The sequence below is a fragment of the Globicephala melas genome, chromosome 7 (genome assembly GCF_963455315.2).
Source record: "Globicephala melas chromosome 7, mGloMel1.2, whole genome shotgun sequence".
Taxonomy (NCBI): Eukaryota; Metazoa; Chordata; class Mammalia; order Artiodactyla; family Delphinidae; genus Globicephala; species Globicephala melas.
The window spans coordinates 60,680,429-60,696,449 of NC_083320.1; the positions used below are offsets into that span (position 1 = coordinate 60,680,429).

The following is a 16,021-nucleotide window of genomic DNA, read 5'->3' on the forward strand; positions in this document are numbered from 1 at the left end:
TGCTGTACAGCAGAAATTAACACAACATTGTAAATCAACTATACTTCAATAAAATAAATTTTAAAAATAAGTGTGTCATCTGATTAAAGTGCTTTTCATATCTGGAATCCAAATAGTAAACAGGATGGGTAATGTTGACAGGACAAACATTCCAAAACTAATACAAATACAGGAGTTAAGCTTAAATAAAAGCAGCAGATGAAAATTTCCAAAATGTCCATGTACATATTTTTGCTCCAAAGTGAATATAAACAGATTAAGAAAAGTCCAAGGTTTAGACAAATTATAAATTATTTTAGGAAAACTGTAATGGACTCTAACATGAAGGAAAAGTTTCAAAGTGTATTTTACATGAAGCTTTTTGCTTCTCAAACAGAATATCTCACAGAAAATAAGCGTATTGCCATAAAAGCAGAGAAATGAACCTTGAAAATAAAGCCCCTGAAAACACACTACTTCTGTGTAGTAGTGCTACACAGAAGTAGCACCTGCTCTGTGCCTCAGTTTACTTTTTTTTTTTTTTTTTTGGTTGCGGTACGCGGGCCTCTCACTACTGTGGCCTCTCCCGTTGCGGAGCACAGGCTCCGGACGCGCAGGCCCAGCGTCCATGGCTCACGGGCCCAGCAGCTCCGCAGCATGTGGGATCTTCCCAGACCGGGGCACGAACCCGTGTCCCCTGCATCGGCAGGCGGACTCTCAACCACTGCGCCACCAGGGAAGCCCAGTTTACCCTTATATATCTGTGAAATAGTGCACTTAGTGCACTAAGTAAATGTTAGAGTGTCTCCTCTTTAGAAGTCAAGAAACAAGTATTATCACCTGTGTTTCCCTTACCCTCCATGGTAAGGAGATATTCTAGCCCCTCCGGAAAGTTTCTTAGTATTAGAAGCTGCTCTGAGGAGTTGGTTTGAAGAGATGAAGAGACTGTTCCTACTGCTGTGAGCAAACAAAAGGTGTTGACAGCTCCGGCCAAACTTAAGGGCTCCACCACAAAGGAAAGAGTGCTTCTGCCAACAGCGACTTTGGAACTTGAGTATGTTTTTCTCATTTTAGTTTAGCGGCAAAATACGCAACGAATAACTTAGCCAGCCAGTGGTACTCACACCCGGGTGCCATCTCACACCAGGGAAGCCTCAGAACCACAGCTGGGCCTTGGCAACAGCTTCCAGTACCTCCCAGAGTGGGAGGATGCCAGCCACGCCAGCCACACTGGCCAAGGCTGCTGCCCACGTTTTAAATGGAAACAAAAACCTTTTCTTTAGAAAGGAGGTGGGCGCTTTTTTGTTCTCTTGTTTGTGGAAAGTTAAATACTGGTGGAGAAAAGGCAGCTTGCTCAGAGGCAAGGCTAGAGGTTTCGGCTGGTGGACACCTCCTTCCCAAGTCCTTTCCACTCCTCTCCATTACTTTCTACGACATAACTCCAGTCCGCTACTTTCTGCCTTGTTCTAAATACTTTCTCTGCCAAGGCCTTGACTTCACTTTTTGGAAAGTGGTTACAAATGGCGCTTGCACCACTCGCTAGAGGTTCCTCCAGCTCAACAGCAGCTGAAGGAAAGGAAGCTGTCAGGACATTGTGAGCAACCCTAGACAAAGACAACAAAACCGGACACTGACGGAGAGAGGAGGTAAGGGGGGAAATGGGTGAAGGTGGTCAAAAGGTACAACCTTCCAGTTATAAGTTCTGGGGATGTAATGCACAGAATGATGGCGGCAGTTAATAATACTATACTGTAGATCTGAACATTGCTAAAGAGACTAGATCTTAAAGTTCTCATCCCAAGGGGGGAAAAAATTGTAACTACGTGAGGTGATGGAAACTAATATATCAATTATATCTCAAAAACAAGAACAAAAACTGCCATCCGCTGAGCGCTCCCTCCGTGCCAGCCTCATCCCAGAGGCTGCAGGCCGAGGCAGCAAACCCCAAAGATGTTCCAAGCAGAAGCATCTCTCCCAGCCCAGCAGCCGCGAGGCCCCCTCGGGCATCTCTGGTCCCGCATTCCGGGCTAGCGCCCAACAGGAAGCCCCGCAGGGGAACTTTCTCTGGGCAGCAGCCACAAAAACAAGTCGGGCTCCAGACTGTCCAATAACCAGGCAGGGCAGCGAAACACCCTTCAGAGTCTTGGCAGCTTCTCGGCTCGACTGCGTTTAACGCTCTAGGAGTGAAACCAGAGCTGATGCTTCCTTCACTCACCCCGGCTACCCGCTGACGGGCCCCTTCGCTCAGGGCTGAGGATGAGACAAGAAGCAGCAAATTCTCGCCCCTCCATTCCCACCGCCACCCCCCCGCCCCCATTGCCTTCCTCTCCTAACCCTCAGCCTTGAAGCAAGTTCAACGAAAGGCGTCGCCTAAAGAGATCTCCGCGCCTGTGATGGCGCAGGCTTGGTCCACAAGGGGGCGATTTTCGGGGGCTCGTGGGCTGCCAGGCCGCACCACGCTCCCGCATCTCTCCTCCGCTCCCGCGTTTGGTGTCGTCTGGTATCGCGTCGCAACCACTCGCAGCAAGGAGTTACTAACCAAGCCGGGCTAGCGCGCCCGGCCAGCCCTCCGCGCCGCGTCAGTGCCCAGCCGATCCCGCCACGCGTCTCACCGCGAACCCCGGCCCCGCGCGCTCCGCCCCAGCGCTCGCCCAAGTCGGCCCGGCCCGCGGCCCCCGGGCCTCGGAGCCCGCCCACCTCCCTCCAGCGCCGCGCCCCGCCGACTCCGCTCCCGGGCCGCCGCGCGCTGCTCCCTCACCCCCTCCCTCGCCCAACCCCACTCGGTTGGAACTCGGTCGGGAACTCCCGGCCCCTGCCTCCCCGCCTCCTCCCAGGAGGTGCCAGTACCGATGCCCTGGATGAAGACGAAGCCGGTGACCACGAGTACAGGGTGCCAGTTAAACTCGAGCGCGGTCCCGTCCCAGCCGAGCCCCTCCCGGTAGTGGAGGACCCAAATGAGGGTGAAGATCACAGACAGGAAGCCGACGAGCAGCGCCGACACCAGCAGCCCCAGGAAGCCCCTGTAGCCCTCCATGGCCATCAGCGCCCCATACTCCGCGCGGTGGTAGCCACAGGAACTCCGCGAAGCGGCGGCGGAGGCCTCTAGGTACTGGCACAGCAGCGGGACGCGTCGTCGACTTCTAGGAGCGCCCGGGGGAGGGGCTTCCTCGCATGCCTGTCTGGGAGGCGGGGCCTCCAGGGGGCGGGCAGCGGGCCGGTGCTCAGAGACTAGCCCCAGCCTCGGGCTCTAGTGGCCGCCCAGAGCTCTCGCTGCGGAGTGGCCGCCCCTGGCCCGGCGTCCGTGCTTGCGGAGAGCTCGAACAACCGATCCGGTTACTTGTTGGGAGCGAGAGTGCTGAGGGTTCCATACCCACCACTTTCTTTTAGCTCTTCCCGTGTCTCTTTCCTTATATGAGGGGAGGCAGTGGTGCGCACTCTCGGTTAACAGAAGAGAGGGGTCCGTTGGGTGGCTTTGTGTGTGTGATTTTGACTAACGAAGCCTCATGAGCTGCAGTTCTAGAGGACTGGCTGTCTTTGATGCCAAGGAGGCAACTGTGGGACTGTGTGGACCTGGCCTTACCTAGCAAGGAAACTACTGGCAGTGTGCACTCAAGAGAGAGAAGGCAGATACCTCCTGGACCCTGGACTTGTCCGTATGTGATAAAAATGGATCTTGAAAGTGCCACCTGCTCAAACCTATTTGAACTAAAGCCCCACCTTGGTGGAGTGAAGCTCACTCACTCCCTGCCTTCTTTCCAACATTAAGTTTACCCTTCTCCATTGGACAAGAAAAGTGTCAGTGTTATCAACTGCTGTTAAAGAAAATGGGGCTCTGGCTGTTAGGGCTCCTAGAATGCACTTGGGAACGTTCACTTCTAGCTCTCTCCTGTAGCTCACCTCCAAGGACTAGTTTACCAAATTATCATCTTGCCATTTTGAAAGGCCTTAGAATATGCAGGAGATGTATGGGAGTGATTTTCAATGGAAAGACAGGTTTTAGGCAAGGAAGTAGGAGTGTCAAGCACTGGTAGTGGGGCAAGATTGAGGTCTAAGAGTAAGGGGCTGCAGACTTCGCTGATGTCACTATTTTTCCCTTGTTGGTAAAAAGAAAGGGAGAAAAAGAAAGAGAGTAAACAAGTGGAAAAGAAGGACCCCTACCCACAGTATAAGGCTTTCTACGGTCTGGCCCTGATGTCCATGGCTTCTCTCCCAACTCCTCACCACTCCCTACCCATGTCCCTGCCTCTAAAACTGTCCAACCCCATCTCCACCAAGAAACCTTCCCTGAGTCTGCCTATGCCCCTATTTTACACTTCTACCCACCTCCCCATCCAGTGCCTCTCTGCATCACTTATCAAGATGTGATATAACCATCTGTTCCTGTGGCTGTCTCCACTCCCCAGACAGCCTCCTTGAGATTAGTAACTGTCTAATTTATCATTTTATTCTTCCTTGAAATATAGTAGCTACTCAGTAAATATTGGGAGAAGAATGGGACTGAGTGTGTCAGTCAGGGTGCTGGCAGGAAACAGATGGCTCATTCCAGTTGGGCAATTTTATAACGAACAGGGCTACTTACAAAGTTGTGGGCAGGGTGTGGGAAACCACAAGGGTTTTGCAGTGCCCAGGCCTGAATGGGAGAGGGTTACTGAAATCCAGAGAGAGAAAGAGAGACAGACAGAGAGAGAGAGAGAGAGAGAGAACAGTGTAAAAAGGGCAGGCTGACTGAGGCTATGGCCTTGAGTTGAGGGATGCAGTCAGCCGGCAGGGACCCCCACAGGGAGGAAGAATGGGAGGCAGCATGAATATTCCAGCCTTACTCTCTTCCCCTCCAATCTCCTGCCTGGTCCCAAATGGCTGAAGCTAATCTGAAACCCAGAGGGAAGATGATGTAGCCCATATAGGTCAGCCTCCAGGACACAGCAGAGTGGAGAAGGGTGAGAATAGATCCATAGGAATAAACAGACACTATCACTGAATCTTCCAGTTTTATTTTTTCAGACCTTTTGGGTTCCTGAGTGCTACAAAGATTCCCTGTTTAATTTTATGCCGTTTCTCTTCCTCTTCGACCTTTAACTAGTAATTCTTTAACAACAATATCATTGTGTCCCTATTCTTCTCTCTAAAAGTATCTAGTTCTTGTCCCCAGGTAACTTCTTCACCCCCTTAGCCCAACACCTTCACTCCACTCTCGAGTTGATTTTACTCTGCAGCAGCAGCAAAGAAGAATCTGTGGGATTCCAGACTCCATTTAACAAAACACCTCAGGAGAATGAAAACATGGCCAAATAGTATGGATGATGTTGAATCATCCTGAAGTTACCAGCTAAACTGAGAAAAATTTCAACTTTTTTTTTTTTTTTTTTTAAATTTCAACTTTTAAGTTGTCCTTTAAGGACCTAACTTTAATAAAACTTGTCACTTGAAAGAGGAAACTTTTTAATAAAGTTTGTTGTGGCTTGGTATTAACAACTTTTAAAAACAGATTTGTTATATAAGTTTCCCTCAGGGGGTGGTAAATAATTTGCCACCAAAGTACTTACTCAGATACTTTGTGAAGTACTTTGTAAAGTTTACAAAGTTACTTTACTCAAGTACTTTTTACATCAATGCTATCAAAGGGCTGCCTGATGTGTGGGGTTGGGGTAGGGCATTGAACAAGATAGCCTTCCGAAAAACCTATGATTCTAGAAACACGTATATATTGGCACAGATGTTTATTGTCCCTGACAGACACAAAATGCAGAGTGAGGAGAGTTGTGAAGGGCCAGGGAGAGAAAATCTAAACCCCACTCATCAAGAGATCAGGAACCAGGGGCCCTGTTTGCCATTTATCTGCTGATCTTCCACGAGGCAGTGTTGCATTTCTTTGGCACGTACAGAAGTCCAGTATTCTAATGTAAAGTCTAATAAGTTGTACTTAGTGTTTGCTGTCTGGAGTAAGTGGACCATTTTTTAAACATTCAAATGTTGACTGTGTGTTGGTTACTCTGTTTGCCCCTCCACTCTCCACCCTTCTTGGTCTTGCCCTGTGCCCTGACAGATTCTAGTCCTCTGGCTTCCAATTGACTTTGGTCAATGGGTGGTGCTGGAAGGTCAGAGAGCAGGAAGAAAGAGGAGTCATCGATCTATTTATCCCACCATGCCCCCTTGCCACACCATGGTTTTTGTTTTGTTTTGTTTTGTTGCGGTACACGGGCCTCTCTCTGTTGTGGCCTCTCCCGTTGCGGAGCACAGGCTCCAGACGCGCAGGCTCAGTGGCCGTGGCTCACGGGCCCGGCTGCTCCGCGGCACGTGGGGTCCTCCCGGGCCGGAGCACGAACCCATGTCCCCTGCATCAGCAGGCGGACTCTCAACCACTGCGCCACCAGGGAAGCCCTGCCAGACCATGGATTTTACAGTGGTTGTATTCCTCTTTTGGAGGAACACATGGGGACTTTTAAGTGTCCCCTCTTCCCCAGCTACAGCTCCCCCTGGGACCAGTAACACCATGCCCACTCCCTTCTACAGGCCTGCGCGTGGTATCGGCTGCCGGCTCGTACTTGTCCTTGGTCCTCACCATTCCTTGTGGGGTTCGTAACCCAAACAGAAGAGTCTGTTTGCACCCCTGTAAATAGTCCCCTTATTAAACGCTCTTGAATGAAAGACTTTGTGCAAACCAGCTGTTTCCTGCAGGACCGTGACAGAGACAAGTGGAAAAATACTCTTGCCTAATACTACTGTTTCCCCAGCCTTGTCTGTGCCTTCTTAGGACATACTATGAAAGGAGGAATATATGAAGCAAGAAAAAAATCACAAGCAGGAGAAGTGAGCTCACACATCTTCCTCTTTTCTCTTCTACTAGACCAGAGATTTGGGGATCAGAAAGCGCTCTCAGATGACTAAGATAAAGTGACTCACAGCTCATGCCGTGACTCATGCTGTAATCCAAGCCCAGGCAGTGCTCAAAGGCTCCTTAGGGAAAGAAAACAAGGGTTACAGTTTTGAAAAGAACACAAATCCACGTTAATGGGAGGAATATTCTTTCCTCCTGTGTTGTCTTCAGGGCAAAAACCAAATGTCTGCTTTTCTGAGGTGTTTCTCCTCCGAGGGAACTGCTGCGGAGATTGGCCCCCCGCTCTGGCGGTGGAACCCGCCTCTACCACTTCCCTCACCTGAAGGTCCCAGAGTCCAGCCGCCCTAAGAGGGCAGCAAGGAAAGATTTCATCTGTATTTGGCACAGCCTGAGGAGCCCCAGTGTGAGAAGAGGCAGGAAGTAACTCTCTTCCAGACTTTACCAGACTAGGGACACCATCCCCTGCCCCATCACTACAGGGCCAGGTGCCAGCCAACTGAGGACACCCCTACAAGCAGAGCCCGCCGACATTATTCAAACTATCCAACGGTAAGTTTGTTCCACCTGCTTGTCTTGCTTCGCCCATTCTTTCCCTTGAAAACCACAACAAAAACTGCCCGCAGTTCCCTTCTCTGCCTGCTCATCTCGCTGTGGTGCTTCCCTGTGTGGCCCTGTGTGGCCCTGTATGGTGCGCTGTGCCTCTTGCTCCTAGGGCACTGTGAATACAAGAAAATAACTTCTTCCTTCGTGGCAGTCATTTTTGTGTCTGTGTGTCCTACTACACCTGCTCAAAACAAATCCCAGCACATTTTTAGAACACAGACCTTGGAAGAACAGCAACAAATAAGACCAAATCCTCACCCTGAAGGAGTTTATGTTTTAACCTTGGCTTTATAAATTTGCATGGGGAGGAGGGCTCTAGAATAAAGAGAACCTAGGTGGGATCAAGCCCCTTTCCTTTCTTCTTCACCTGGTTATTTCCTGCTAACCTATGGAATAAAGGTGGTAGATGAAAATTGGGGAATTGAGGAATTTATCCTATTTCTCTTCTGTCTGGATGAATGCCTGAGCTAAATGCCACTCCTAATGTCTGGGCTGAGGAGATAGGGCCATTGTAATTTTATCTTGCCAGATGATTAGAGAGATGCAAGGTGATTAGGAAGAGATACGAATCTCTTTCCTAAGTGCTTCCTGTTTCTCCAAACTCAAATGGGATGATGATGGAAGCGATTTCAAAAATTAAGTGGGGGGCTTCCCTGGTGGCGCAGTGGTTGAGAGTCTGCCTGCCGATGCAGGGGACACAGGTTCGTGCCCCGGTCTGGGAAGATCCCACATGCCGCGGAGCGGCTGGGCCCATGAGCCATGGCCGCTGAACCTGCGCGTCCGGAGCCTGTGCTCCGCAACTGGAGAGGCCACAACAGTGAGAGGCCCGCGTACCAAAAACAAAAACAAAAACAAAAACAAAACACACTCCTGGACTGACTGACAGACTGACAAGGTTAGAATAGAGAGCCTAAAATCAAGTCAGAGAATTAGCAAAGGAAAGAATGCTCTGGAACACTTTTCTTGTAACCAAGCTTTCTTCCACATAAATCAAATTTTACAAGCACATTGGACTATTTGGATGGGACTTTATAGTACGTGAAGAACTGGGTTATACTATTATTAACGAGTAGCCAAAAACATTGTTTACTTTTGGAGAACTTTTATGGGATGCTTCCTTGTTTGGCTGTGTAATAATAGGAATAAGTGCTCTAATTACAGTCTTCTCTGTCACTGATGCATTTTTTTTAAAGGGTGTTCACAGACGGAGTGTCTCAGAAATATATTTCCAGAATTTTGGCTCACAGATGTCAGGATTTTATTAAAGTATGAAGGGATCGTGTCCAAAAAAGAACTCTGAAAGCAGACCAGAGAGGCTTTCTTAATTGGCCAAATATTTCACTAAACAAATTTTATCTGCAAACAGCTTAGACAGACCTCAAACATTCTTAGACCTCAAGAATCTTGGGAAACCTTGATTATAATTTCTGGTAGCAGGTAAAGCTCTTTTTTAAAGAGAAAACCCAAATGATATAAGTCCAAATTTTACTTTTGTACCAAAATAAATTTAGCATGGCTTCTGTCATTTATATGTTGCTCCAAGCCTAGAGCCTTGAGATTCCAGTCAACACGAAGCAGTTTGGAATAAGTGAACATACATTGTTCCAGGATTTCAATCTGCTGTGTAATCAGACAATTTACATGGGCCCAAAACTGGGAGGCAGTTTGCTGATCTGTGACAGGACGGCTTCAGACTAGTCTGGGGTTCTTAACCGGATGTCTATGGATAAAACCTGAATGGGAGAAAAACTGCACCTCTATTTTCATTAACTTTGTAACTGAAATTTAGCAATTTCTATAATTATGAATGCAGACAAGCTCCACTACTATTCGCAGTGGCTGTGATTTTGTCACCAATAAAATCACTGATATTCTCATGTCCCATGGAGAGCTGTTGCAGGTATCTCAACTTTCCATTTGTGCTCAGCACCTCTTCAGAGTAACAACAGTTATTAAGCCTGCAGCTAGATCTTGTAATGCAACAAGAATGAAGCACATATACCATTGTACCACAAATTGTTCTTTTTTAAAATTTTGATAACTCTTCAGTATAGCTGGTTTCTTTGTAATCCCATGTTTTAAAGAAGATTGAGAAGGCCAGTAGTGACAATGGATACTGTAAGGAAGAATCTCAAATTATTTACTATAAACCTAATACTTTTTTATTTTTCAGTATTTCCCCATTATTTTGAACACATAGAACTAGAACTCCTGATAAAGATAAAATGATGTGCAAATGACTTTTTAAAAACTGAAGTATAGTTGATTTACATTGTTGTATTAATTTCTGCTGTATAGCAGAGTGATTCAGTTATAAATACGTATACATTCTGTTTCATATTCTTTTCCATTATGGTTTATCTCAGGATATTGAATATAGTTCTCTGTGCTACACGGTAGGAACTTGTTGTTTATCCATTCTATATATAATAGTTTGCATCTGCTAATCCCGAACTCCCAGTCAATCCCTCCCCCACCTCCCCTCCTGCTTGGCAACCACAGGTCTGTTCTCTATGTCTGTGAGTCTGTTTCTGTTTCATAGATAGATTCATTTGTGTCATATTTTAGATTTCCACATATGCGATATCATATGGTATTGCAAATGACTTTTTTTTCAGCTTTGTTATATTTATCCAAAGGGTGAATCAACTACAGAATAAAGCATTTTTAGCATTAAGAAATCCAATGTTTTAAAATCTTTTTTCCTTGCAATTCTGTTTATTACAATTTTGTAATCCTGAAGAGATTCTCTTATCTGAAGTTTTTCAGGAATTCACGTATTTTGCATGATATCTGATGTGACTGGTAATAAAGTAGTAGCTATGCAATGAAGCTACTTTGCAATGAAGTAGTAGCTATGATCATAACCCTCTTGCAATCTGAAAACAACAGGGATTTTCTTTTCTGTACAGGCAGCTATGAAGTTTTCAGGTAGTAACTGTCCATCTGAAAGGAACTGGTCATCTTTTCCTTGATCAATTAGTATATCCAGCTGATCACGTGGATAGGACTTCACAAGATGGGTAGCATCATTAGTCTTCCAGCAAATGACTTTTGAATCCCATTTTTTAAACTTTTCTGTTCTATATTTTATTTATTTATTTATAATTTATTTTTTATTCATTTACTATTGATATGTAACATTGTATTAGTTTAAGTATATAATAGAATGATTTGATATATGTATATAATTACAAAATGATTACAAGTTTAGTTAATATCCATCACCACACATAGTTGCAAATTTCTGTTGTTTTTAGAGTGTCTTTTGTAAGCAGCATATAACTGGATTTTTTTTAAAAAGTCAGTTTGTGGAGAGACAAGTGATGAAGCAATTACAGCAAATATTAATTGCAGAATCTAGGTGCTGGGTCTATGGGTGTATACTGTAAAAGTCTTTCAACTTTTCTGCACGTTTGAAAATTTTCATAATAAAATGTTAGGGAAAAAGTCACTCTGCTAGTCTTTATCTCTTAATAGGTGAGTTAATCTATTTATATTTATTGTGATTATTGATATATTAGACTGATTCCTACCATTTCCTTTTGTGATTTCTGTTTACCACATAGGGTGGAGAAAAGTACCTTATGTAGATAAGCTATTGAGACATTTGGAAGACTCATTTCCTCCTGAAGAAAAGGATTTTACCTGTAATATTATTTTTATCAAAAAAGTGATTAAACAGAGGCACAGAATGTTTAAATAGTTTACCATTTTCAAAAATTACTTTTTCTCCACTATCATGGGACAAAAGCACCTCCTGCATGTGGAAAGAAGAGAGGTCAGTGTTCTAGGTCCTTGCTACTTAAAATATGGTCTTTGGACCAGCTTGTTAGAAATGCAGAACTTCAGACTCTACTGCAGTCTTCCTGAATCATAATCTGTGTATTAATAAGCTTCTTAGGTGGTTAGTAAGAAATTTAAGTTTGAGAAGCACTATCCTAGGACAAAAGCACTACCTCAAGATGCTTAACACCTGACAATTACAACCTAATGACCACAGCCTGGCCAGCTGTGACTCTCCCAGATGCTTATCTAATGCCAGGGACAGGGGTCTGTGTTTCTCTAAGGATCTGTATCTCAAATCAGTGAGATTTTAGGAAGGCTAGCAGCTATCCTGATAGGCTTCCTTTAAGAAGTCTGACTATATTTCTTGTATAAATGCTATGGCTTTTTAAAAAAAATTGACTCATGTTGGAAAACAGGGTGAGATTTGGGGTTCTTAAATGGTTTTATCATCACTGGAGAACCTGGTAAAACTTTAAGGTTCTTAGTGAAAATGTATGCACAGGACGATGACCAACACATAGAAGGTAAAATGGCGTTTTACAATAAGCTGATTATGACCCAACACCTCAAAGTAGAAATCTGGTATGCTGAGCTAGAATCATGTGAAAGTCTCCTTTTTCCTAAAGTATGCTTTGAGCTCTTTCCACATTCATTCAATCAAAATAACCTCTCTCTATAGAAAGATTTAGAGATTCTCTCTCTGTATATCTGTCTATACCTACCTATCTACATCGATCTGTCTCTATCATCTATTTATTATCTACCTATCTATCTATCTATCTATCTATCTATCTATCTATCTATCTATCTATCTATCTATCTAAGAGAGAGATGCCAGACACTATGGTAGGTGCTGAGAATATAACTGAGCAAAAATTGACAAAGGTCTCTGTCCTCATGGAACTCACAGTCCTCTCCAAATACTAAACTTGAATTCTGGACCTGAAATCAGCTCAGCTATGAGGAAAAGTAGATCCAGTGCCTGCTTCTAGCAGCAGGGGAATGGAGCCACAGGGTGAGAGAGAATGTGGAAGGGAGATACTCGGGCAAAGGTCATTCCTCAAGAACTGACCTTTTACTGAGCTTTAAACACATGAAACCTCTATCCCTAGAAAACTCAGCCCAGTCATTGTCCAGGTTTCTGACTAACCAATCAGCAACTTCTCCTAGGGGATGAGATAAAGATGGAGATTGAGGGAGAAAGCATAGGAGACGTCCTTGTCTAGAATTTAAAAATAATAGATTGCTGTATTGTCTATAAAAGTCTAAGACAGGGCTTCCCTGGTGGCGCAGTGGTTGGGAGTCCGCCTGCCGATGCAGGGACCCTGGGTTTGTACCCCGGTCCGGGAGGATCCCGCATGCCGTGGAGCGGCTGGTCCCGTGGGCCGTGGCCGCTGGGCCTGCGCGTCCGGAGCCTGTGCTCCGCAACGGGAGAGGCCACAGGAGTGAGAGGCCCGCATAATGCAAAAAATAAATAAATAAATAAATAAATAAATAAATAAATAAATAAATAAATAAAAGACTAAGCCATTTGCTATACAGAAAAAAATTAGTTCAATGTTCTAAGAGTCTATTATGTGCCAGGACCTTGGGACCACATCTGTGAACCAAAAAAACAAAAACAAAACCAAACCAAAACCAGTCCAGTGCCCTTTTAAAGTTTACATCCTAGCTTACATCCTAGTGACTAGGATTGAGGGAGTGCAGTTTTCGCCTAAAGAGTGAAATATGTTATGTTAATTTCCAGGTTCCTGCCAAATACCTGGAGAGAGGTCAGTCTCTCGGATGAAAGCCAGGGTTAGTGCTGTAAGGCAGTCCCAAGCAGACAATGTCATATTCAAAGATATAGATCCTTGAGTTTTATATTGGAGTCCAGCTCCCATCTGGCAGGTCACAAGACAGCACCCTCCATGTGGGTACAGAGTAGAGACCAGAGAGTGAGGAATCTGGGCCAGGTCGCTAGTAAGTTATACCCATCCTTTGGGGCTCAGGCCTTCTCACAGAATGTGATAGGGACAAGGCTTGTGAACTCAGAAGGTAGGTAGGATCATTATTGTATAAACTCAGGTGATTTTTTTTTTCTTGCTTTCTTTCCACAGTTTTAATTTATTTATTTGTTGGCTGCATTGGGTCTTCATTGCTGTGCACGGGCTTTCTCTAGTTGCGGCGAGTGGGGGCTACTCTTTGTTGTGGTGTGCGGGCTTCTCATTGCGGTGGCTTCTCTTGTTGCGGAGCATGGGCTCTAGGTGCACAGGCTTCAGTAGTTGTGGCACTCGGGCTCACTAGTTGTGGCACGCAGGCTCAGTAGTTGTGGCACACAGGCTTCATTGCTCCGTGGCATGTGGGATCTTCCCGGACTGGGGCACGAACCCACGTCCCCTGCATCGGCAGGTAGACTCTTAACCACTGCGCCACCACGGAAACCCCCACCATAGTGTTTTAATCAAAACTTTGTATTTATACAACCGGGTACAATGATAATTGTGTTGTGAACATAGGTTTATGGACATAAATATTCTTTTACATCCTTTGTAATATATTCTAATGTGTAGATATACCATAAAATTTTAACCATTTCTGTACTGTTAGACAGGTCATAGTCTATTCTTTATCGTTATAAATAACACTGCAGTGAAAATCTATGTAGTTAATTTTTGGCACATATTCTATGATGACTTTATACTGTGTCAAGTAATCTGGACTTACATTTCCCAGAACCCCCTGCCCTTCATGGTTCTGAGTTAATGAGAGCCATAAATTTTTTTTGCATGAGACTTAGATGGTGGAAATGAAGCAGCAGTCATACTTATACCTGGAAGACTGGTGTAGGGTCAGGCACTGTCAGAGCTCATGTTCATCATCGTGGATCATCTTGTTAGAGGGGCCAGCAGCCAGGCCTGTGGCAACTCCAGCTAGTTCTTCATGGGATAGTACCTGGGCCTCACAGATCCAGTTCCCACCAGATCTCCTCTTTCAACCTCTCCAAATCTTGGCCCAGGCACATGTGCAGCCCTGTGGTGAAGTGCACTCGATCTTCTAGAAGTCTTCCACATCACTGAAGTTGGATGTTTGGAAGCAGTGAGAGGCAGGTGCAAGTTCTGGTTCCATCCTTTTGATTTTAGCTCATCCTGTGGGTTCCAGTTTGTCCCCACTCTCTCCTACTTTACATGCATCTTCCTGTCCTAATTGCTGCCCTGCCGACTTCAGGCTTGGCACCAGGTGAAGAGCCGCAGTCTTGCACAGACTGCACAACCAGCTTCCACAACTGTATAAGGTCTAATCTCTATACAGATCTCACTATGTCACTCATAAGTGGTTCTGCTTCTCTGATCAAACCCTAATTGACACTCATTCATAACTATTTCTTTTGGATAAATTCCTAGAAGTGCAAAAGCTGGGTGGAGATAGTTCTTTTTATGTTCCTTAAATATTTTTTTGGTTCATGTTTTTTATTTAGTGAAATCTTTTTGGAAAAATTCTAGCTTGTTTCTACTTTATTGGGAAGACTCAAAATAAGGTATTTTTGTCCACACTTGCACCAGAATTTTAATGGCAGAGCACTGGACCAGTGGGCTACAGTGCCCATGGCAGTAGCAAGAATCCAGAGGAGGTGAAATTCAGAAGAAGGTGGCCAGACCCACTTGCTGAATCACCTCCTGATGACACCCCAAGGTGACAAAACCTTTAAGATTCTCTTTTTCGTTAAAGACATGACAATTTCCTTTATGGTTTATCTTCTTAGGCTGGAGTCCTGTCTCTGAATCCTTAACCATTGGTAGACTTTGCCTGTTCCAACTGTCTCCATATACCTATTTGGACAACCATTTATTTATTTTTCCTGCATTACCAATATCTATGTTTGGTCCACCTGCTGGGACATACTATCGATGCAAATGGTATCATCTAGGTTTATGCAGTGCATGATCTGAACAGCTATATTCATGAGTTTTACGTTATCCCAGGTTGCATCTGCCTGTTGCTGACTTGATCTTTCTGTAGTTTGTGGCCATAGCTTTTGGATAACATGTTCTGTCTGCTGGCTGGACATCCACCCATAGCCGTCATCAGGTCAGTTCCCTCAGTGTTTCCCCAGCTAGAAAGGCAGATTTAACTCTAGGAATCAGCAACTATAAAAATCAGTGCATCCCAGACCATCGTGGACCAGGCCACTCCAGGTCCAGCTGTGTTCCAAGCTGCAACAAACTTAGCTCCTAGAAGCTCCTCCAAACCCATCTCTTAGGTAATAAATTTGCATTTGAGGTACATCAAGACGATTACTTAAGTCTAAAGTGCTAAAACAAGATTCTAGTAATTTCCTGGCTCCCCTCCTGTGACATCATAAAGGCTTTCCTTGCTTATGTACAGAGTCATAAAAGCCACTGGGTTTGAGGACTTTGATTTGGGCAATCTCCACTATAACAGCAATTTCTGGCAAAGACAGTACCTGCCAATGATGAAATGAGTATGGTATTTCTTTTTCATGTTTCTCATGTTTGCTCTGACTCAAATTTTGCCCATATCTGTCTGTGTGGGAACAGTCTTTATTGGGGGGGGCAATTATGTACTAATAATTTTCTTTTAATTTGCATGATTCACCCAGGCTAAACTCATGGGAAGGTGTTTTATGGAAATATATAAGGATCTGGAAGTCCAGCCTTAGCTCTCTAGTTTGACATAGACATTAAAACTGAGAAGAATAACTCCATTTACTCTGTCCCTCAGTAGTTTTCCAAGATTAAACTTAGAACACTATCCATTGATTCTAGAGTGGTATGGTTTGGAGGGCAAGGATATTTGCCATCAAACTTAAATTTT

At 44.8% G+C, this 16,021-nt stretch overlaps 1 protein-coding gene and 1 long non-coding RNA gene across 7 annotated transcripts in view; one reads left to right on the forward strand and one right to left on the reverse strand.

Annotated features, from left to right (window-relative positions):
• CYBRD1 (cytochrome b reductase 1) overlaps window positions 1-3,123 on the reverse strand; it is a 53,870-nt gene extending 50,747 nt beyond the window's left edge. For all 6 annotated transcript variants that reach the window (XR_009564605.1, XR_009564603.2, XR_009564604.2 and 3 more), the window contains exon 1: window positions 2,827-3,123. Coding sequence is in view for 3 of the 6 variants with exons in the window: in XM_060302269.1 (XP_060158252.1) it covers window positions 2,827-3,019 (193 nt within the window). In the remaining 3 variants the exon portion in view is untranslated. The remainder of the gene's footprint in view (window positions 1-2,826) is intronic.
• Window positions 1,352-16,021, forward strand: part of LOC132597608 (uncharacterized) — a 57,024-nt gene continuing 42,354 nt past the window's right edge. The window contains exon 1 of the long non-coding RNA XR_009564606.1: window positions 1,352-1,625. This is a non-coding gene — a long non-coding RNA (uncharacterized lncRNA). The remainder of the gene's footprint in view (window positions 1,626-16,021) is intronic.